A 22,499-nucleotide genomic window follows, 5' to 3' on the forward strand; every position below is an offset into this window, starting at 1 on the left:
AAAGTCTTAAAAAATAAATCATAATGTTTTTTTATTCACATATTTCCTTACCCATACAAATATACGCACATCATTTGTTACTCTAAAACATTATACAAATTTATGTGCTCAAATATCAGAATACATTATTATTTTTTATAAGAAAAAAGTTTTACTACCATTTATTTAGTAGGCGTTTGGCCATAAGAATTATTCACTTTATTCCATTTTTTTCACTTTTTTCACTTTTCAGCGCTTGGCCAAAAGAATTCCAAATACAACTTGAAGTTGTATTTCGAAATTTCAAAAACTTATTTCACAAAAAAATTCACCTTTTTCACTTTTTACAATTATATTTCACCAAAAATTATAATTTTAAAAACTATAAACTATGGCCAAACACAAACACAACTCCAATTCCAAAATTCTAGTGAAAATAACTACATTAGACTTGTTTTCTTATATCGTTTGGATGATAAATAAAATGTAAGGGGAAAGAAAAGAAAAGAAAATAAAAATCACGCGCTGCAGTGGCGTTGGTAAGACGAGGGGGTGAGACTTAGAAACCCTAAATCAAATAGACATTTTTGGGACTTCACTCGCCAAACCTCATCGCGTGAATTCTCAGTTGCAGATCCAAAGTGTGTCTGTGCGTGAACAAACAACAAACAAAGATTACATACATACATACATACAGGTATTACCTCCACTTTCTCCCTTCTTCCCTAACTCTTTTTTACACCCCCTCTACCCCCCACCCCACCCCTCATCCCTCATATTACGATGATGAACATTTGTATATCAACTCTTACTAAGACAAAAGTATTTGCCCTTTATTTAATTATGATCCTGACGTTTCTATTTTCTGTTTAAGTCATTTGAATTATGATAATGTAACGACTATGCAAACATTATTTCTAATCGGATCTTCTTTTAGAGACGAATGTTTAAGGTTTATATGCTAGAATTGGGTTGTCCTAGTATTTTAAGCTTGTAGCTTCTTCTTCTTCTTCCATTTCTGTTACTATTATATATTGTTTCTTGCACTTCAATTAGCTATATTGTTTTGCTCTAGTTACTGTCCCTTCTTTGAAATGTTTTTCCTTGAGCCGAGGGTCTATCAGAAACAACCTCTCTACCTCCCGAGGTGGGGTAAGATCTTCGTACAAACTACCCTCCCCAGACCTCACTTGTGGGAATACACTGGGTATGTTGTTCTTGTATGCTAGAATTGGGTTAGTTATGTTAACAACATTTTTTTGGAGCTATCATTTTATTTATTTATTTATGAAGCTGTGACAGATGTAATTTATTGTTTATTATATACAAGAGTTGTATCTGGAGTTAGAGTTGGCCTCGATAACTTGATTATGTTTATGTTCATTGTGACAAACAAGGCAGTTATTGAGTGAAGCGATAAGCAATTTTAGTTATCACCAAATGTTGAATTAGATTTAGTTGTCAGCCTGTACATTTAGGATTAATCTACTAATCAGAGTCTGGATTAGTGAAAAGAATTATATTGATCCAAATTGGGTGATTTTTTTTTTTTGGAAGGAAGTTAGTATTCTGTTTGACAGTTTGAGTTAATGTATATAGCCAATTGTAATAGCTGAATATCATTAGGTTGTGGTTGTTCTTTCTTGTATATTTCGCAGAATACTATCTGATTTTCTTTAAAAAGTACCTTTACTGGGGGAAGATGAGCTAGACTATCGGCTCTTTCGAGATAAGCTGGTCTGGCTGTTGAAAAGAAGGCAATCATCATATGAGAACATGCAAGGCTATGGAGTGAATTTACAAAATGAGTTCAAGATGAAAGGTAGAGGCTAAGTTTGTTGGACTCAACTAAGATAAGAAACAGAAAAAATAAAAACTTAATCTGAATTCCCCACTGGAACTTGGAGAAGTAGTTGGTAAATTTTAAAAGTTCCTTCCTTGAACACCCAATTTATCCTGCAGATGTGCAAAGCTTTGTATTACTCAGCTGAGAATACTACTCGAGGATAAACAATGATAAACACGTGAATGTTTGGTTATATTTGTCTGGGAGACCTTTCTCTTCCACTGTTGCAACTTGCAAAGAAGTTCCCTTAGTAGTACCATATCACCTCATTGGAAAAAAAAGTCTTGAATTTTAATTGAGCAATGTTATTATACTTTGTTTATTTGTTTAAGAAAATTTCTGCAAGAGACAATGTGAGAAGAGTTTATAAGTTAATGAATTTGAAAGAACGTGGAATTAGCTTTCGATCTCTTCTCTCTTCACTTTGATACACTTGGTTCAATATGTTACATGGTATTAATGATCGCATTTCTGCTGTATGGACTTGTTTAACATCTTGTTATCCATCTTTTTGGTTTTTTGGTGGCAAACAGTTATGAACTTTGGATTGAGATCAATTCAAAGTTGTGCTTTGCCTTTTTGTTCATTCAAAGTAATGGTCACAAGACAAGCTCCATGTGTGTGGTCTAGCGGTTAATGAAGCTGGAGTGGACCATGGGAGACTGGCGCTCAAGTGCTCTGTTATTTTAGACTCACCTTTGAATGATCCCTCTTTTCATTTTACGCGTCACTCTTTCCTTACTAGTCTATTTAAAATAGAATGATAACTTTCTATATTTGGAGGTAGTTTAACTTTAAACTTCCATTTTATCCTTGATCACATGTTTTTGTAGCCACATAAATTTCACGACATTTTTAAGACCACAAATTTCAGAAGTTTCTCTTTCTTTCTTAAACTCCACGCCGAGTCAAACACCACCACATAAAATGACTCAGAGGAAGTATGTGTCGTCACTCAAGTGCCATGTCGAGGTCTGCATTAGAGGGGAGGGGAGAGGGCTAATTGCTCGCATCACAGAGATGGCGAAGTGATCTTATTCTATTTAATCTGCAGGTTGAATGTGGTTGGATTTCAAGTAAGCACTTCTGATATATAGACTAGAAGCTGCAATTTCAGTCGCTCTCACCTACTGGTGGAGTGTATACAATTATATACCTTTCTTTTTCTGTCTAAATTTGGACGGAGGCCTTCTATATCCAAATGAATCAAATCCCTGATGGATTCGATGTGGTAACAGCTTGATGCAGATCCTCCGTATTATGGATCTTCAGTGTCCTCGAAAAATGCCATACAATCACTCTCTATGCCTGCTGGCTGAATAAGAATTATTCTATGTTTTCGCAGAGATGTTTTGGGCTACTTATTGTATCTTTCTGTGCTTATTGAATAAGAATTAATTCTATGTTTTCGTAACCTCTTACTGGATAAGTTCTCCTCTAATTTTTCTTGACGTTCAGGTATCAGTAAAAGAAAAGTCAATAGGCATTCATTTGTTTAGCAGCATGGATATAGATCTTCGGCTGCCTTCTCAAGACCATGATAAGGAAGAAGAAGAACAAAATGGAATTATAAATATGCTTGACAATGAAGAAAAAATGCACAGTGATGATGGAATGCATGGGATGTTGGTTGTTGAAGAGAAGATGCATGCAGAAGATGGAGGGGATATGAACAGTCCCATAGGAACTATGATAGAGTTTAAGGAGGATGTGAACCTTGAACCGCTGGCTGGCATGGAATTTGAGTCACATGGCGAGGCTTATGCCTTTTATCAAGAGTATGCTCGGTCGATGGGATTCAATACAGCCATACAAAACAGCCGTCGCTCAAAGACATCAAGGGAATTCATTGATGCAAAATTTGCATGTTCTAGATATGGAACGAAACGGGAATATGAGAAGTCTGCAAATCGACCACGTAGTAGACAAGGAAACAAGCAGGATCCAGAAAATGCTACTGGTCGGCGAGCGTGTGCAAAGACAGATTGCAAAGCAAGTATGCATGTGAAGAGAAGGTCCGATGGGAAATGGATAATTCATAGATTCGAGAAAGAACATAATCATGAACTTTTACCTGCCCAAGCTGTTAGTGAACAAACAAGAAGGATGTATGCCGCAATGGCAAGACAATTTGCTGAATACAAAAATGTTGTTGGTCTGAGAAGTGACACAAAAGGTCCATTTGACAAAGGTCGAAATTCATCAATGGAAGGGGGAGACGTAAATGTTCTGTTAGAGTTCTTCATTCAGATGCAAAATCTTAATTCCAACTTCTTTTATGCTGTTGATGTGGGTGAAGATCAGCGTTTGAAGAACTTGTTTTGGGTTGATGCCAAAGCCAGGCATGACTATGCAAATTTCAGTGATGTTGTCTCTTTTGATACTACCTACATCAGAAACAAATATAAAATGCCCCTGGCTCTTTTTGTTGGGGTCAATCAGCATTTTCAGTTCATGCTTCTTGGATGTGCTTTGGTCTCTGATGAGAGTGCAGCAACATTTTTTTGGGTAATGCGGACATGGTTGAAGGCAATGGGCGGTCAGGCTCCCAGGACAGTGATCACCGATCATGATCAGGTATTGAAGTCGGTCATTTCAGAGGCTTGGCCATCATCCCTCCATCATTTCTGTTTGTGGCATATCCTGGGAAAGGTGTCTGAAACACTGAATCATGTCATTAAACAGAATGAAAAGTTCATGCCAAAGTTTGAGAAATGTATTTACAGGTCATGGACAGATGAGGAGTTTGAAAAGAGGTGGAGAAAACTAGTTGATAGATTTGAACTCAGAGAAGCTGAATTGATCCATTTGCTGTATGAAGATCGTGTGAAATGGGCCCCTACATTTACAAGGGGTGTACTTTTAGCGGGAATGTCAACGGTCCAACGATCAGAGAGTGTGAACTCTTTCTTTGACAAATATGTACATAAGAAAACCACCGTTCAGGAGTTTGTAAAGCAATATGAAGCAATATTGCAAGATAGGTATGAGGAGGAGGCAAAGGCAGATTCTGATACGTGGAACAAACAACCTGCTTTGAAATCCCCATCACCATTTGAGAAGCATGTGGCAGGCCTTTATACACATGCTGTATTTAAGAAATTCCAGGCTGAGGTTTTGGGTGCAGTTGCTTGCATTCCTAAAAGAGAGAAGCAAGACGAGACAGCCATAACATTTAGAGTTCAAGATTTTGAGAAGACTCAAGAGTTCATTGTTACAATGAATGAAGTGAAGTCAGAAATATCTTGTATATGTCATTTGTTTGAATTTAAAGGCTACTTATGCAGACATGCATTGATAGTTCTCCAAATATGTGGTGTTTCCTCTATCCCATCGCAGTATATTTTGAAGCGATGGACAAAAGATGCCAAGAGCAAGTACTCTATGACAGATGGATCTGAAGATGTGCCATCAAGGGTCCAGAGATATAATGAGCTATGTCATCGCGCAATGAAATTGAGTGAAGAAGGGTCGTTATCTCAAGAGAGCTATAGTTTTGCTCTTCGTGCACTTGATGACGCTTTTGGGAGTTGTGTAACTTTTAATAACTCAAATCAGAACATGTTGGAAGCTGGCACATCATCAGCCTCTGGTCTTCTCTGTATTGAAGATGATAACCAAAGTAGGAGTATGAGCAAGACAAACAAGAAGAAGAATAACTTTACTAAGAAACGGAAGGTATGTTTTGAAAGATTCATGGGACCGCTTCTTTTGTATTCTATGTTATTCATGAAGATCTCCTGGTGTTGCAGGTGAACTCGGAGCCTGATGTTATGGCTGTTGGGACAGCAGACAACTTGCAACAAATGGTCTGCTCTGATATCTTAGTTACTTTTATGTATTGCCATTTGATTTACAGTACTGTGCTCTTGCTGGTAAAATGAAAGTGAAGAGGTTTTTTTTTTTTTTTGATCGGTGAAATTGGGAGGAGGTTGTTCTAAATGCTATATGTGTATAGCTTTTCTTGAAGCTTAACTTTTTAGGTCACCTCCCGTTTCTTATTTAGTCATTTTCTGCAGGACAAACTGAACTCCAGACATGTGACTCTTGATGGTTATTTTGGCCCGCAACAAAGTGTTCAAGGAATGGTATGATCTGCAAGTGTCTTGACTTTTTTCGAATAATTATAGTGGTGTTCTAAGTTGCTGCTCTCTTGCAGGTACAGTTAAACTTAATGGCACCAACTCGTGATAACTACTATGGAAACCAACAGACTATTCAGGGCCTTGTATGTCATGGCAAGTTCACAGTTTTAAGGCTGAAAAAATTGATATCGACTATTAAAATAACAGTTTTCTTTTCTCTTGCCTTGGGAATGTAGGGACAGTTAAACTCTATAGCTCCTACACATGATGGCTATTATGGTGCTCAGCCAACAATGCATGGGCTGGTATGTGGTCTCTTAGTGTTGTTACTTTTTGAGGCAAGTCAACCAAAAATCTTGTTACAACTTCATTTTTATTGTTGCAGGGGCAAATGGACTTTTTCCGCACTCCAAGTTTCCAATATGGCATCCGGGTTAGTGTGCTACATACTACGTCAATGGAATATAAACACTTTGTCAACTCATTACTGGGGAAGTGGACTTTGCGAAAATTATTGCTGCGTTCAAATTATTATCTACATTTCATAATTTATTTTATATTGGTAACTCCTTCCATCCCGATCTTATCATATTAATTTAATCTGGCATGGGGGGCTTAAGGGTAAATATTAGATAATCTAGTATTTTAGAAAGAGAGATTGATCTGTCAGTGAAGATGAAATATTACTTTTTATGAGCTTGGGATTTTACAAAGATTAAAAAGAAGTGGATACTATTTTATAGTTTTCAAATGTAATACTTGGTAAAGGAAATGGAAATGATTCCATCTTTAGCAAATTGGTACAAGTGAGACAATATTTACAAAAAAGAAAAAAAAAAAAAAGTTAGACAAGCTTCTCTTTTCTTGGTTTGTTCCTTTTATTTTTGCTGTTAATGTTTGTCTATAGTTAAGATCTACTAAAAAAGCTGGCCTAGCGGTAAGAGTGCAACAAGATTTGTGGATTAGGCGCAAGTCATGAGTTTGAAGGTTGTAGACAAAAGCCTAGTATTTAAGTGGAGACGGATTAAGGGTCGGGCCCATTATTAAGTATTATTAAGAGGTCTGGATTGGAGAACAAAATACAACACAAGGGAGGCTTGCGGAAGGTTATAGAAGGCACCTAGGGAGATGAAGTATTGGGCAATAGGGGCTGCCCAGTGTCCTAGTCTTGCGATCTTGTATGTGGTCTTTCTTGTTAACCTTGTAAGTGCGTATATCACTGCGTAATCAATAAAGGGAATTTTCCTCACTTCCCAAGGTTCTCACTTGTCCTGCCTTTGGTCCTAAGTGTTGTTTGGCCTAGCCAAATACCACAACCATTCAACTTACACTTCCTGTTGCACTTGAGGCATACTTTGCCTAAGCATTGAGCTTGCCTGAGTCAAGCTACCTTTTATGAGGCTGAATTTAGCGTCTACTAAGGTGGGTAATTTAGATATTGTGCCGCATCGATGCTAGTAAGAGACTATGTCGATGACAAATCCCTTTACAAGTTCAGGCTGGTAGCTTGCAAATATTGTTGCATTTTCCAAGTTAGTATGGGTAAGCGGGCTTAGTCTTGGTCTTATTAGAATAGGTTCATGAAGTTAGTGTATGAGCTTTATTTTAGATTATCAACTAGGTTTTAATGATCATAAAAAATATTCTTGAAGTTCATCTGATATTTTGATATTGAACTTCTTTTTGAGAAACGTCTACTAAGTTTGAATACTTTGAAGGATGTCGACCACGTATTTAGGTTATTCTTTGTTGGGATTGTAATTCTTTCTATGTCTTCGCAGTGGAAGTTATTCCCGAGGCCATGGAGATTTCTGAAACAAAATTGATGGACATACAATGAAATATCAGTGTACTAACATTAAGAAAAAACAGGGAACAGAAAGGAATAAAGACGGTCTATGCCAGTACATACTATAACAAAATTGATGGGAACATGATGCAACATCAGGGTATTAACATGAAGAAAGAACAGGGAACATAAACGAGACTTCGTTCACTGCAACATAAGCTTAAAAACAGTGAACAGAAAGGAGACCAGGATCTGTAGGAAAAATAAGGATTTTCACACAATGTTTAATAATCTCAGTTGTTCACTATGATGGAGGGTAGATATTGATAGGGGATACCACGACTCAGATTCCGGAGTATCTGATTAAGAGGTTGTACAAACTGCTTTTGTTGGAGTTCTTTGGTTAAATCAAAGTACGAGCCATTTTTGATAAATGAGAAGTGTTCCCAAGTCTTTATTGTCAATGGCTGGCCAGTAGTTTTGACAACAATTACTTGATATGAGTTAAAATCATGAAGCTTCTTATACTTTAGACCTAGGGATGAAAATAGGGCAGGTGGGACGGGGTAGGGCAAGCCTTGACCCCCTAAGATTTTAACCAGCCCCGCCCTGTCCTGTTTAGCCCTGCCCCATTTAAGTGTTAATTTGTGATTTTTCCTTGTTTCAGTGTATCTTTTAACAAAAGGCATGTTTATATTTTTTAAAACATAAAGAATCAGTATTAGGGAAAAAAGGGAGATAACAATCATCAGGAGAAAGAATCATGCAAGATACAAATAATAGATCTACCGTTAAATGTTACTACTCAGTTAAAAAAAATATTTGTTCCCGATGAGAAAATATAAAAAGGAAAAAAGAGTTCCTAATATTTTTCCCTTTTGGGCTTTATATGTTGCTATTACTGCCTATTATTATTGTTGTCTTGGTCCCTTCTCTTGAGCCGAGGGTCTATCGGAAACAGCCCCCCTACCTTGGGAGGTCCCAAGGTAGGGGTAAGGTTTGCGTACACTCCCACCTGGTGGGATTATACTGGGTGTTGTGGTATCATCTCTACTTCAAGTTTGATTATTATACAACTCTATCTTAGCACTGACTTACTATTTTAAGTTCTGGTATATGTTCATCACTTAATGAGCTCGTCACTTAACATAGCATACTCAAAATATAAGAAAAAACTATGAATATGAAAGACGAAAAAGGAAAATAAGTGTCCAATAATTTTATGGGTTTTCCAGTACTTTGAGCAACTAAAGTGATCCTCCTAGTTATCTTCATAATAAAGAAAATAATGTTTTTTCTTTGTCTACACTATGTTTTTTTTTAAATATTTTAAGGGGTGTGACACTGACACGACTTGACCAAAAATAAATTACCACTAACAAGTTCATCACAACCCCATCTCTAAAACCCACATTCATTATGTGTTTGTTGAACTTGCTCAATTTTATACAGTAAGATATCACCAAAGAATCAGCTGAATGAATGGGCCAGAAGGCCCAAAACAACCTGCCCCCTGCACTGCCCCATTTAAATTTTTAAAAATATAAGCTTTGATCTGCCCCACCCCCTCCCTCATCCTGACCCATTGCTATCCCTATTTAGACCTGGAGACATGGTGAAGACTGAAGATTTTATAAACTGAGGTGCTTTCTAAGTTTGTGTTATGGGAGAATAGCAAAAGTTACATCCAACCATCTAAAAGGATAAGAGAGGAGCCTTTTGTATTCTGTGCTAATCTGACTAGAAACTTGTAATGTATGAGCTTTTAGTCAGATTATGGATTTCAATTCTTTGCTTTGGGAGGCATGCATGATTAATCCTGTGATATGCAGAAACCGGTATATTTGATAAGCCAAACCATTGCTGAATTTTACATTATACTACCTTTGCCTCCTTTCCTCGCTTAATTGGGGGAAACTTAGGTGTAATGTCAATATAACAAAAACGTCCCGCTGTAGTTGCTGTACAACACTTATATAGCAGCATATTTTGTCCTATTAAACATGCAAAAATGACCAATGTTATTTTATAGTCTTAAAAATAGTTTATCATGTCGCAAACAAGAACTCCAGTTCCACATTAGCAGGGACAAATTAGTTTAGCTAAGCGTAATGCCACTCAACTGTGCTGGACTCATATGGCGTTCCTTAATGTTGACAGGATGAACCCAATGTAAGATCTGCTCAATTGCATGACGAAGCATCTAGACATCCCTGAGGATCACCTGTCATCAATTAGGTATATGTTTCTCCCAGCGCGAGTTGATATTATAGATGCGTTCAAATTGAACTTATTGAATGATGGGGTTCTTCTGTTACCAGGAAAGAGTGGGAATATTTCAACTTTCATTACCGGCTATTGATGGAAGTAGTACAACCAATGAAGAATCTTGTAGTGTGTGTGTGTAAAACAAAAGGAATCAATGTAGGCAGTGCTTCTCCTTTCCTTTTTTTTTTTTCTTTTTGCTTTTCTTCCTATTTACATTTGTTCGTTGATAAATCAGCCTTTTAATCTCTTTCCCTTCAATTTGATATTAGAGCTCAAAGAGAAAATACAGCTCTAAGTTAATTTCACCTGTAAAGGCTTTTGTGGGATGTATTAGTTACAAGTAGTAAAGATCATTGAGGTGAAGATGTATACCTTTCTTCTAGTTAAGCAAATGGGTTGTAAATGTAGACAGTGCCTTTTAATCTAACTTATTATTTTCTCCTTTGTTGATAAATCCGCCTTTTAATCTCTTTCCCTTCATTTTAGTATTTTGAAAGGATAAGTGAAGACAGCTAAAAGTTAATTTCAGCTGTAAACGCTGTTTATGACTTTATGTAGTTTATTAAGCTGGGTCGCAGCTTGCAGTTGTTGACTATAAACTAAACGAAAGCCGGAAATATTGCTGCTGCGAAGCATGTTTTATTCCAACCCAATGGTGAGTTTGTTATGATGGAGGTATTTTTAATAAATGTTTTATTTATAATATGTTATTGTTTGGTGTTTCGTTGTAACAGAATAAATTCTAAGGAAAAAAATTTCCATTAGAAGGAGAATAATATAAAGTTATTTATCTTCACTTTGATCATTGCCAAATATTGGGTGTTTATACGCGTAGTAAGAATGCTAAACAAGACTAGAATTGGAATGTAGCTCAAAATGGTCCCACTATATTTGAACTTTAACTGAAAATAATCCTATATAAGCATTAATAGTCCACAATCTTTCATAGAGTGGTGCACTTTTAGTCTAAACTCAAACTAGCGTTAGTGTTTTAACGGAGACAAACTTGACATGAGCCTCACGAGTTCCCATCCAAACTAAAATCTTCATGTTTTCTCCTTCTCTTGAGGAACCAAGGATTTAAAATTTATATATAATATAAAGTTAGGCATAACAAGGTGATGTAACACCTCTTTATGGTCTAGAATTATATTTAGCTTTTTTCTCCTTTTTTTTTTGGCTTTTCTATATTTTTTTTGATTTTTTCCTCCTATATTTATGTATCTTTGTATATTAAATGGCTCAATAATTAATTCTCCACTTCTTCCTATTTTTCTCCCAACTTTTTCATTTCTCAATTGCAGTTTCCTGTTGTGCATTTAGTTATGCAATAAATAAAGGTTCGTGCGCAAAAAAAATGTTGCTGTGAAAAAGAGTGAAAAATGAAAAAGTAATATGGAAAACAAATCTGATCCATTTGATGTGCCCTTTAAAGGCGGCTATGTCTGTTTTCTTAAACTAAGCCTACACTTTTTTTTTTTTTTTTTTTAAATTATTCCACCCATGGTGGTATGGGGTTAGGCATGATCCCTACCTGTATATTAGTAACCAAAAGAAGAAAACATGGAGCCGGGGGATTACAAATCTATCCACCACAACTTCTAAAGTTAGAGAGTAGCTGCTCCACCTTATACAAAAATTACAGGTTATATCCCAGATCTCGGTGGAGCAGTTTCCAGCAGATAAATAAACAAAAACTAGGAGACTATACATTAAAACAATTCTTGCTAATTCTAACTCTGAAGTTGATCATTTGGTCCTTATCCATCTTTAAGAGTGCTCTCACCTTGGAGGGAAGATCAATAACATTAGTGAAGAAGGTAGTATCCTGTCCAATTAAGCTTCAGTTAAACATATTGTCTGCAATAGTGTTAGCCTCTCTATAGCAATGAACAAATAAAATTGCCTCTTCGCTTTCAAAGCTTCAATCTTTCTATAATGTTTCTTATTTGCCAGTGAGAAGTCATCTTCCTGTTGATCGAGTTGATTACTATCATTGAATCAGATTCAATAATCACATTAAAGACCCCATTGTTGATGCACCAGTTCATACTAGTAAGAATAGCAGAAGCCTCTGCAAAGTTGTTTGTATAGTTTCCCAAAAAAGATCTAAAAGCCATGACCAAGTTACCATTATGATCTCTTAGACATCCTCCTCCTCCACTAGGTCCAAGATTACCTTTAGAGCACCCATCAGTGTTTATCTTATAGTCAGGTGGCTTAGCCCATTTGATTGGAATGATTTTTAGAATAGGCTTGATCCTTGTCAGCTTTTCCATAAGTGGGATCCAATCAAAGATAAAATGGAGATTAAAGTGAGCTCTTACCAGAAGCAGAATTGAATCTTTGATAAGGCTAATAAGCTTGTAAGATGTTGTCTTTTCATCATCATATTTGAATGCGCATCTTTTCTTCCAAATTTCCCAGCAAATGATGTTTGGAAGACATTGAAGAATGAACTTGTGAATTTCATTTTTAGGTCTTTCCATCCACCAAGTCATCAATATCTGTCTCAAACTAGCAGCTCTCCTTAGACCAACAACCTTGTTGAAGTAATCCCATATTCTGGTAGGTTGCTCTCCAAGAAAGAACATATGTTCAATAGATTCATCTTTGGGCACTTTGCAACAGTGGCAATTAGAAGGATCTGTGATTCCAAACTTCCTAATTGCATCATTTATAGGAAATGTTTTGTTAAGTAGTCTTATCATGAAGAATGAGATCTTGAATGGAAGTGTTTTACTCCAAATTCTTGAGGCAGTGAAAGTAGAGCTTCTGACTTGTTTGGGATTCTTCCAAGCTGATCTGCAAGAAAAATTTCCAGCATTAGTAAGAGTCCAAATAGGATGATCTACTACCTGTTTAGCTGGGGCAGTAATAATGTTGATTTTCTCCACCCATTCTATAGGAATAATCTCTCTTAGTTTGTTGTGATCCCAAGCACCATGTTGAATGAAGTCTTTGACTTTTTGCATAGTGAACTCCTCATTCGGAACTATTCTAGCTAATGAACCTTGACCAGTCCAGTTGTCCCACGAGAATGAAGATGATCCATTATTGAGCTCCTATTTGATATGCGCATCAACTTTTTCTTTGATGTCCATCAATCTCTTCCATATATGAGACTGTCCGGGCTTCCAGCTGAGTTGATTGGGATGTGCTTTACTGCAGTATTTTGCAACCAAGAAGTCCTTCCACAAAGAATCCTTAGTTCTAAAATTCCACCAAGCTTTAGCTGAAAATGCTTTATTAATATCATGAATAGATCTAAAACCTACACCACCTTGATCAGTTGCATAACAGAGGGAATCCCACTTGAACCAGTGATGCTTCTTTTCTCCATTAGTGTTTCCCCAAAAAAAGTTAGCACATTGTTTTTCCAGAAGAATAAGAGTGGTCTTTGGAGGGTTAACAGCTGAAAGAATATGCATTGGGATAGAATAAAGAGCAGCTTTGATCAAAACTGCTTTGCCCCCAAAAGAAATCATTTTTTCATTCCAACCCTATATTCTTCTAGAGAATTTGGCAGAGATGTCATTGAAGTACTCCACTTTCTTCCTTCCAATGTAGATTGGAGCTCCCAGATAGGTGAAAGGAAAATTACCTTTGACAAAACCAGTAAGAGAGTTAATGTCATTAGCCACACAATCCTCAGCTTTAGGGTGGATAAAAAATCGAGACTTTTGCTGATTAATCACTTGTCCTGACATGTTAGCATAATCATTTAAGCATTGTATAATAATCTGAATTGAGGTACTGTCCGTTGAACAGAAAAGAATGGTATCATCAGTATAAGATAAATTGGTGATACAGGGTCCATTTCTACTCATCCCATAAGGCTTGAAGTCTGGAGACTGAGTAATTCTATTAAGCATTTTAGAAAGAAATTATGAGGCTATGATAAAGAGAGAAGGAGAAATGGGGTCTCTTTGTCTTAGGCCTCTAGAAGATTGAAAAAACCATGCCTAATACCATTTAAGGCCACTGAATACCAAACATTAGTGATCAGTTTCTGAATGAGCTCAATCCAGTATCCAGATAACCCAATTTTCCTCATGATTTGATAGAGAAATCTCCAGCATACTCTATCATAGGCTTTAGACATGTCCAATTTAAAGATGACATTTAATCCCTTCTTATCTCTGGTCATGTTATGAACCATTTCCTGTGTAAGCATGATGTTATCTGTAATAACTCTTCCTTTGATGAAACCAGATTGATTGGGAGAGATGATTTTAGGGAGAATAGAAGTTAGTCTAGTATTGAGCATCTTGGAGATGATTTTGGAGGAAACATTAGCAAGGCTGATAGATTTAAGCTCAGAAAGAGACTCAGGGCTGTCTACTTTAGGAATCATGACAATGCAAGTGTGAGTCATATATCTAGGTAAATATTTCCCAGAAAATAAATAGCAAACCATATCAAGAAGATACTGAGCAATGATGTCCCAAGAATCTTGATAAAAGCCAGCAGTGACACCATCAGGTCCAGGGGAAGAGTCCGGATTAAAAGAGAAGACAGTTTCCTTAAGCTCTTCAATATCAGGCATTCTAGTAAGATAGTGGTTATCTTGTTTAGAGACCACACTTTGAATACTATCCAGGCTCCTAAGATCCTCAGCTTGATTACTTTCGGTGAAAAGATTTTCATAGAAATTGATAGCCTCATTGGCAATCTGATCCTCTTCTTCAACCCAATGGCCTGAATGGTCCTTGATTCTGTGAATAGAAAGTTTTCCTCTCTTTCTAGTGACTGAGGCATGAAAGAATTTAGTGTTGAGATCACTTTCTTTAGCCCATTGTAGATTAGCTTTCTGCCTCCAGTAAGATTCTTGAATTTTTAGATGCTTAGTAAGTTCTGCCTTCTTTTTATTCAGCTCAGTTCTAGATTGACCATCATTAATGGTTAAACATCTATATTCTAGGATGGCGATCTCATCTTCCATATGTTTTGTATCAGCAAAAATATCTCCCAAACTGCTTCTGGACCAAGCTGAAAGTTTAGAGCAAGTTTGTTTAAGCTTTTGATGAAACTTCCGATAAGGATCCCCATTTATATTCCTGTTCCATGCCTCTTGAACAACACCATTGTACCCCTTCTGTTTAGTCCATAGATTCCAGAACCTGAAATACCTGATTGTAGGAACTTTGGTAGGAGGAAGCTTAATAAGTAAAGGGGCATGATCAGAGTCCACTCTCGATCAAGGTCTCGGAAAAGTAGTTCTGTCCATTTGAGGTCTACCTTTAGTGAACTTCTATAAGAGTGAATTTGCATGTTTCCGCAAGAGTACCAAAGTAGTCCTCCCATTTGAAGAAGACAACTGGTTTTCCCATATGCGTACCATTCTTTATTTCTACGAGGGGGGTTTGAGATTTCGAAGCTCTACTGCTCTCATAGATCATTTCAGCATAAGAAGGCTTAGGGATTGAATTTCTTTGAATGGGGATTTGATTCGACGAAGATGGGTTAGCCGTTGCGTGGTTAGAGTTGGTTGGGGGTGGTTGTTGGTCAGAATTGGGTTTAATTGGTGTTGGATTTGTAAGGACTTTGTAAGTAATCATATGTGGAGTCGATCCCCCTTGCGGGGGATCATTTTTGTGGTCCATGGTCACCGACAACCGCCAGTAGACCACCGTAACTTAGTGGTAACGGTTCGAAATATAGCCGTTGTCTAGTGATTAAGGTGGGAGCAAAACGTGACTATGATTTTGGTTACGCTTATGTTTATTTTCAAGGTATGAACTTATATGTTCTTTGTCATGTCCTTTGGTTTGAGCAAGACACCAGAAACCTTTTGGGAGAATTGACTTCAGAGGCAAAATCACTATGTGAACCTATGCTAACGGAAGGTAGCAGGTAGCCCGTAGAACTAGTCGAGGTACGTGTAAGCTAAACCGAACCTACAGTTATTAGAAAAAACAAATTGAGCCCACGTAGTATGCTAATATCACTTAATATTTGCAATTATCTTTCTCCCTTCTTTATTTGGTTTTTTTTTCACCCTTTATTTACTGTCAAAAATTTACCTCCATAACTCACCTATTAAATTTCTACTCTTAATAATATTCATAACACTCATGCTCTTCAAGTTTTCATATTCATAACCCCCAAATATTTAATTTAAAAGTTTAAGCTACCTTGGTATTCCTCCATTTTTATCTATATAAATTCATATTTTTTGTTTCTTGAAACTCTATCCAAGGTTATTCTCCATTTTCACTGTATTGTATTTATGCTTTTGTTTGACTTAAAGAAGAAGAAGGCTCTTGAATTGTGATAGGCTCGTGGGAGTGGATAGCGACAAGAGCTTGAAAAATTATGTATTGATTCCATATTTTTCCTTCTAATTTTTAATGATTAAGGTCGTAATGAACTGTGTATAGTATTATTTTTCTTCTTTAGTTTTTTTTCCTATGCACCTCTACGATGCCTCTTAAGTTTAATTTGTATATGAATTTATGATTGGTGTAAGTTTGTAATTTAATTTCGTTCAAATTAGTAACTTATGGTTTAAAGTATAAATTCATATTTTTGGTTTCATGAGACTCTACCCATATATTCATACTTTTGTTTGACTTGAAGAAGTAGCAGGCTCTTGAATGGTGATAGGCTCGTGGGAGTGGATATCGACATATGTATTGATTCCGTATTTTTTCCTTCTTTATTAATGATTAAGGTCGTAATGATGTGAGTATTGTATTATTTTCTTCTTTATTTTTTATCCTACGTACCGCTATGATGCCTCTTAAGTTTAATTTTTATATGGATTTATGATTATTGTAATTCTATAGTCTCTTTTGGTTCAAATTAGTAATTTATGGTTGGATTAAGTCTGCTAACTACTAACAAAATTTCAAAATTTATAATAAATTGCTTAAAAGGAATAAATTTAATTGTTTGAAATACATCCTCCATTTGACGATTGTTATGTTTAAGGTTTTAGAACTACCAAAAATATGCATCGCGCGAAAATTTATAAATATAAGCAACATGGTGGGAGGGAGAATAAGGTAATATTAAAATTTTTATGTACATGAAGTAGAACCATATATGTCTTTTTTAAAATATTTATTAGTTTTTTTTTTTGTGAACTTTGAGAACTAATGGTGTATTTCTATAATTTATTTTAAAGTCACTGTAAATTGCAAGAATAAATATTGATCTAAAGAAGATGATTACATGTGAATTCCCAACCTTTTTTTCTATGGAACCAATTTTTACGTCTGCGTATTTATAGAAACAGCCAAGTAGGTGTAATCTTCTTTTATCTTTTGTATTTATTTATTTTATATTCTTTTTTATGTAGGGAGAAACTCCCAATAAATATTTAAAAATCTTGACTTATATATTACAAATACTATCTATTTATAAAGTGAGGCTTTCTGGAAGCTTTCATGGACAAAATGTAACATGGAATATTGTTTTTTTTTTTTTTGTTTAAACATGTAACCATTGCTTGAGGGATGATATTGTTACGATATATATAATATTGAGTAAATTATTTGTGTCTTTTATAACCGCGCAAAGCCTGGACTAAATCACTAGTTAGATTAATTATCCAGCCGTAAGTTTATCATTTGAAAAGTTTCACATTAAGCAAAATTTTCAATGTCTCCTACTAGAGAAAATGATAAAAAAATTATCTTATGTTTGAGTGTAGGTTTAAAGTAGTCTTTTAAATATGACTAAATAGCTTTGATCCTTTAAGTTAATCAAAACTTAACACGTAACACCTTTAATTAGTCTCCGTCAAATGTTTACCGAATTCTGTTTTTTTAGATTTAACGGAACTATAAAAAGGAGAAAATTAGCAGGAACTTGCATTTAGAGGTGCAATTATCATAGTTTCTTCTACTTTTTTATTTATTTCTATAGTCTCGTGTAGCTTTTTGAAGTTCAATTTCTACTATTCTTTAGATCGTTTTGGTAGCTAGTGCAGTTTTCAGTATTGCAATTTTTTAAGATTTGATGAGATTTTCTTTATGTTTAAGGTTAAAAATCTTTCTTTTCACTGTTTTCATCAAATTTAGCGAACTTAGATTGTTAAATATTTGATAGACACAGTTAGTGTGTTTTCTATCTTCACCTGAGCCCAGAAGTACCCTTCGTGCAGCTTTTGACGTCATCCCTGGCTCGCAATAGAAGATATAGTGTGTCCAATCGGAAGTTCCCATTGTACCAGTATAAGTTAGTGCCTTATGAAGATCAGTGACACCGAGTCGGCTCTGGCAGTCTGATCCCAAACGGTGAGCAGATTACTTGTATCCATTGGCACAGTGTGCCCAGGGGCAAATTTAGGTTTAAAAAAGGGGCACGTGAACTCATGATCATCCCGAAAAACTAACTATTTTATGTACATATTTTTTAGAATTGATCTAATATTATCGCCTGGCACCCCATGCTCTAAAAGGACTGAATGTCGCTTACTTTCCTTGTTCTCCCTTTCTAGTGATGCAAACCATGTTCTAGAAATCCTATATTCGCCTCTGAGTGTGCCAATGGATTTCCTGCCCCGTCTAATTTGTTAGCAAATGAAATGAAAAGTAGTAACGAAAAACCAGATGGATTTTCTTGGGAAAGGAGGAAGATCAATGTCCCAGAAAACACCGGAACATTACATTTTGTTCAAACAAAGATTTTGATTTTGACAATTGAAGTTTTGGAGAAGTCCAGTGTTGAAGTACTGTGAGTGGTAGACAAGTGACAAGGCTGCTGGCGTCTTAGAACAACTGGACTTTTCTTTCCTGTTTCCTGAGACTCGCGGAATCAGGTCTTCTGTATACGCCATAGAATATAGATATGCTTGAAAAAGAGATGTAAATGATTTTTCCTTAAAATTTACCTGGGTATTTTTCACTTGTTTATGGTTTCAAAGTTATTATGCTACAATTTCCAGACGATTGGTGGTAACCTAGCTTAGCTTCTTGGTGTTTAACTTAGAAGGAGAAAAAATCCTATACTTTGGGTATGTACACCAATATAATATTACGAGTTTATCTTTTTGTTCAACATCTGGGCTTGGGAATGGATTTCTGCATTCCTTATAAAAAAATGAAACGGGAGTAATACAATTTGTTCATAATTTAGATAATGATGATGATTTTGTATAAAACTTAATTACATAGTAGACAATTTCTTTAACTAAGAAAAAGAAGACTGGTACAAAAGGTTTATAAAAGAATAATCCTTTGATATATAAAAAGCTTATTGCATCAATATAAAACTAAGGCAGGTAACTGACTTGAGTCGCTTAAGTACTTTGAATTAAAGAATGAAACAACATCAGGAAGGTATTAAATTTAATGAGAATTCGCATAACAATTTGAACTGTCAATAAAAACGAAATACTCATGACTAAAAAGTAGTTGTAGGACAATTTGCATGATCTGTGTGTATTGGTAGAATAAAAAAAAAAGGACTAAGAAGCTGTTATAACAAATATAGGGTAGGAGTGATCCAAATGGCTTGGGGTATGTTCGTAGGTCGTGACAAAGGGTTGGGTAAAGGCTCTGAGCTTATAGAAAGTAGAGTGTTGTAGGCGCCATCTTGAAGGTTAAAAGTGCCCATTTCAGTAGCCCACGGCATAGTAAACATATTATCTTCCACGTAGTATATATTATTGGCTGAAAACCTGGAATTAGCCGGAATACACATGGACTGACTGTTTCCCAAAAACAAGGCGTCATCTCCCAAGCTGTCCACCATTACGAACCTGGATTCTTGAGCAACCAACTTAGACATCTTACAAATTGATGGCTTGGAATCTCGGAGATATAGTTGAATTCTTAGTAGTTCGTTAGTTGTAGACTTTACAAGATAGCATCTAGGAATATAACGTTTTCTGCACCTAGTTCCTCGTGCAATCTGCCTGAGCTTCAAGGTAGTGGTGTCCACTGAGATAACCTTACCTTCAAGGTTCACAGCATAGACGACATTGTCGTGATATATGACATCACAATAATAATAGAAAAAAACCCAGTCAGGACTACACCATCCAGCAATAACAACGGAAATCCAGGATTTAGCACCACTTTTTAGGATGGCCAACGCACTGTCGTAGCAGGTATTAATCAACGCCACGACATGATAATCATCCGGGCTGGTTGAAGGATTCTTGGACAGAACTACTTTTCCTTGACCTGGATAGCCAAGGCCATCCTTTTTTTTTGTCTCTAATAAGAGGAGGAAGTTGGATGGTTTTGCCAGAGAAAGGATTGAAGAGTCCAATTGTCGAATCAAACATTATAAAAGCCAACCACCCATAAGAAGAACCGTAACAAGTCTTGCCCTGCAATGGTATATTATTATGGAGTTTGAAATCTAAGATTTTACCTGTGGTCACGCTGTATACTCTGCTTCCTTCTTCTGTTTTTGTTTTTGTTGGGAGTATCAATAGCAGAGGAGGTTGTTGAATCGTGCCCGAATCGATGGTCAGTTGTAGGGCATTGTAATCTTGGGATGCATACGAAAACCATGACTTGCAGACAGCGCTAAAGCGTAAGCAATCAGAGATGCAAGTCAATTTTTTGAAGATTAAATTGAGTATCAAATCGGGAAGTCGTGGCCATGTTAATAATTCTGTATCCATTAGTGTCGGATTTTAATAACAAGTTGAAGGCGAGAAGGGTTAATTTTCGGAGGCTATAGAAATTGAGGGCGACCAGATATTGTGAATACCGGCTAAACTTATTATATAGACATGGAAATTAAGGAAAAAGAAAGGAAGTTATCCGTATTTACGTGGGTTACGGAAACAAGGAAGCAAACCACAACTTCACACTATCTTTTCGAAAATCCAAGGAAGCAAACCACAACTTCACACTATCTTTTCGAAAATCTAGGCAGCGCACAATTTTCAAACCTAGCCCATCTTTTTAGAATTTTTGACCGAAAATAATCCATTATTTAAATTAATTAACGAACATAATACGTTTTTTTTTTTTTTTTTTTCAAAACTAGAATAAATGTATCTCACGTAACGTATTACATATTATTTTATTCAAAAAAATCTAACGAGCAAAACTAACGCATAATGAAACGTAACGTGTTATTAATTCGTATGTGGCAACAGTAATGTTTTAGGCGTTAAATGTAATTAGGGTTTTATTACTAGTCGATGCCCAATTCTAATCGGAAGACTAGCCTTTATCTCCCCAATCCTAAATATGAGTGTGGAATCCATTTATTTAGAGAATCTTTGCTTATTATCTCTATTATTTGAGTAGATTCTATTATGACATTGATTCTTTACCTTTATGTAGGCACTTTATCTAATTTTAGGAACAAAATTTTGACGGGTATGGATTGTTATGTGTTATATGTGTAGATTTTTGTAATGGTAATGAAATCGGTTTTGTGCAGTTAGATAAAGCATGTGACAGACCCAATGCAAAATCTTCTGTCAATTCTCTTATATCTCTCCAAAAAGAAACAACGGTAAGACCAAATGATAGTTGTATAACTTTGTTTTTCCCTTTTTTTTTCTTTTTCTATTCATGTTACAAGCTTAAAAAAGTCATAGATAATTAATATATATATCTTCTCGGAATTGCTATATCAAATAGACTAACAATGTGGACACATATTAGCATACTTTTGTAAATAGGAGATGTCTCATCCGGTTGTGTTGTTGCTATCAGTTCCATGTATGCACGCATGAACACACGAGTGTGTTCTAAATTTATGAGAAAATTATTTCTAAATTGACTCATTTTTGTTATAGAGAAAGACAACACAAAGTTGTGAGTGAAATAAAGAGTTTTAGTAAATGAGGATTATGAAGAGTTGCGGTGTAAAACCCAAATTTGTAATATGCCCTCCTTTTTAGCTCTCATGTTTATATCAACAGATATATTCTATTTTCATCTCAGCTTTTCCTTTTTCCATCAAATGTTATTGTTTTTTTTTTCTTATATACATAATGGAAATAACAATTGCTTTATAGTGCTCTTTAAGATTTCATTTGCTAATGATGAAACTAGCAACCTGGGAAGAGTACAAAAAGAAAACCTTTCTCGTGCCACGAAGAGGTGACGATGTGAGTATGTGAAGAGTAATAAGGTACAATTTTAGCTCAAGTCTACTACTTAATAGGACTATTAATGACTATGAGCTCAAATGACATCGCCAATTTTCTGGTGCATGTAGGAAATATTTTCCGTGTTTCCTTTCATTCCTTGAATTGGTTAATATACAAAATATTCTGACCTAAAATAGGAGATTACAAAATATTCTAACCTAAAATAGCAGATTACAAAATATTCTAACTAATATTCACATTATCTATCACACCCCCGCAGTCGAAACGAGAGGTTTACGAACGCCGAGACTATCCTGAAAATCTTCAAATAAGACTTGTGGTAGTCCCTTGGTGAAAATATCGACAATCTGATAACGGGATGGAACATGAAGGACACGAACCTGTCCTCGCGCAACCTTCTCACGAACAAAATGAATGTCCATTTCAATGTGCTTGGTGCGCTGATGTTGCACTGGATTTCGTGAAAGATAAATGGCACTCACATTGTCACAA

The 22,499-nt window shown here is 35.8% G+C and overlaps 1 protein-coding gene across 4 annotated transcripts; it reads left to right on the forward strand.

Moving 5' to 3' along the window:
* The first annotated feature begins 484 nt into the window (after positions 1-484).
* Positions 485-10,421, forward strand: LOC132616969 (protein FAR-RED ELONGATED HYPOCOTYL 3-like). 4 transcript variants are annotated; one of them, XM_060331784.1, is made up of 9 exons: positions 485-676; positions 3,284-5,503; positions 5,578-5,634; positions 5,845-5,913; positions 5,985-6,053; positions 6,147-6,215; positions 6,296-6,472; positions 9,860-9,937; positions 10,021-10,421. In XM_060331784.1, exons 2-8 carry the CDS (start codon positions 3,329-3,331, stop codon positions 9,914-9,916), a joined length of 2,673 nt encoding a protein of 890 aa, XP_060187767.1. In that variant the 5' UTR covers positions 485-676; positions 3,284-3,328; the 3' UTR covers positions 9,917-9,937; positions 10,021-10,421. The 4 variants fall into 4 exon arrangements, 3 of the variants coding, with proteins under 3 accessions (XP_060187767.1, XP_060187768.1, XP_060187769.1); XM_060331785.1 differs by lacking the exon at positions 485-676 and adding an exon at positions 721-2,901; XM_060331786.1 differs by lacking the exon at positions 485-676 and having other exon boundaries at positions 723-5,503; positions 6,296-6,343.
* Positions 10,422-22,499: the final 12,078 nt, after the last annotated feature.

Source organism: Lycium barbarum, chromosome 11, assembly GCF_019175385.1.
Source record: "Lycium barbarum isolate Lr01 chromosome 11, ASM1917538v2, whole genome shotgun sequence".
NCBI lineage: Eukaryota > Viridiplantae > Streptophyta > Magnoliopsida > Solanales > Solanaceae > Lycium > Lycium barbarum.

Coding starts and splice junctions, on each gene's coding strand:
- LOC132616969 (XM_060331784.1), top strand. CDS start 3,329: ATGGATATAGATCTTCGGCTGCCTTCTCAAGACCATGATAAGGAAGAA. Junction 5,635..5,844: donor CAGACAACTTGCAACAAATG/GTCTGCTCTGAT, acceptor CATTTTCTGCAG/GACAAACTGAACTCCAGACA. Junction 5,914..5,984: donor AACAAAGTGTTCAAGGAATG/GTATGATCTGCA, acceptor GCTCTCTTGCAG/GTACAGTTAAACTTAATGGC.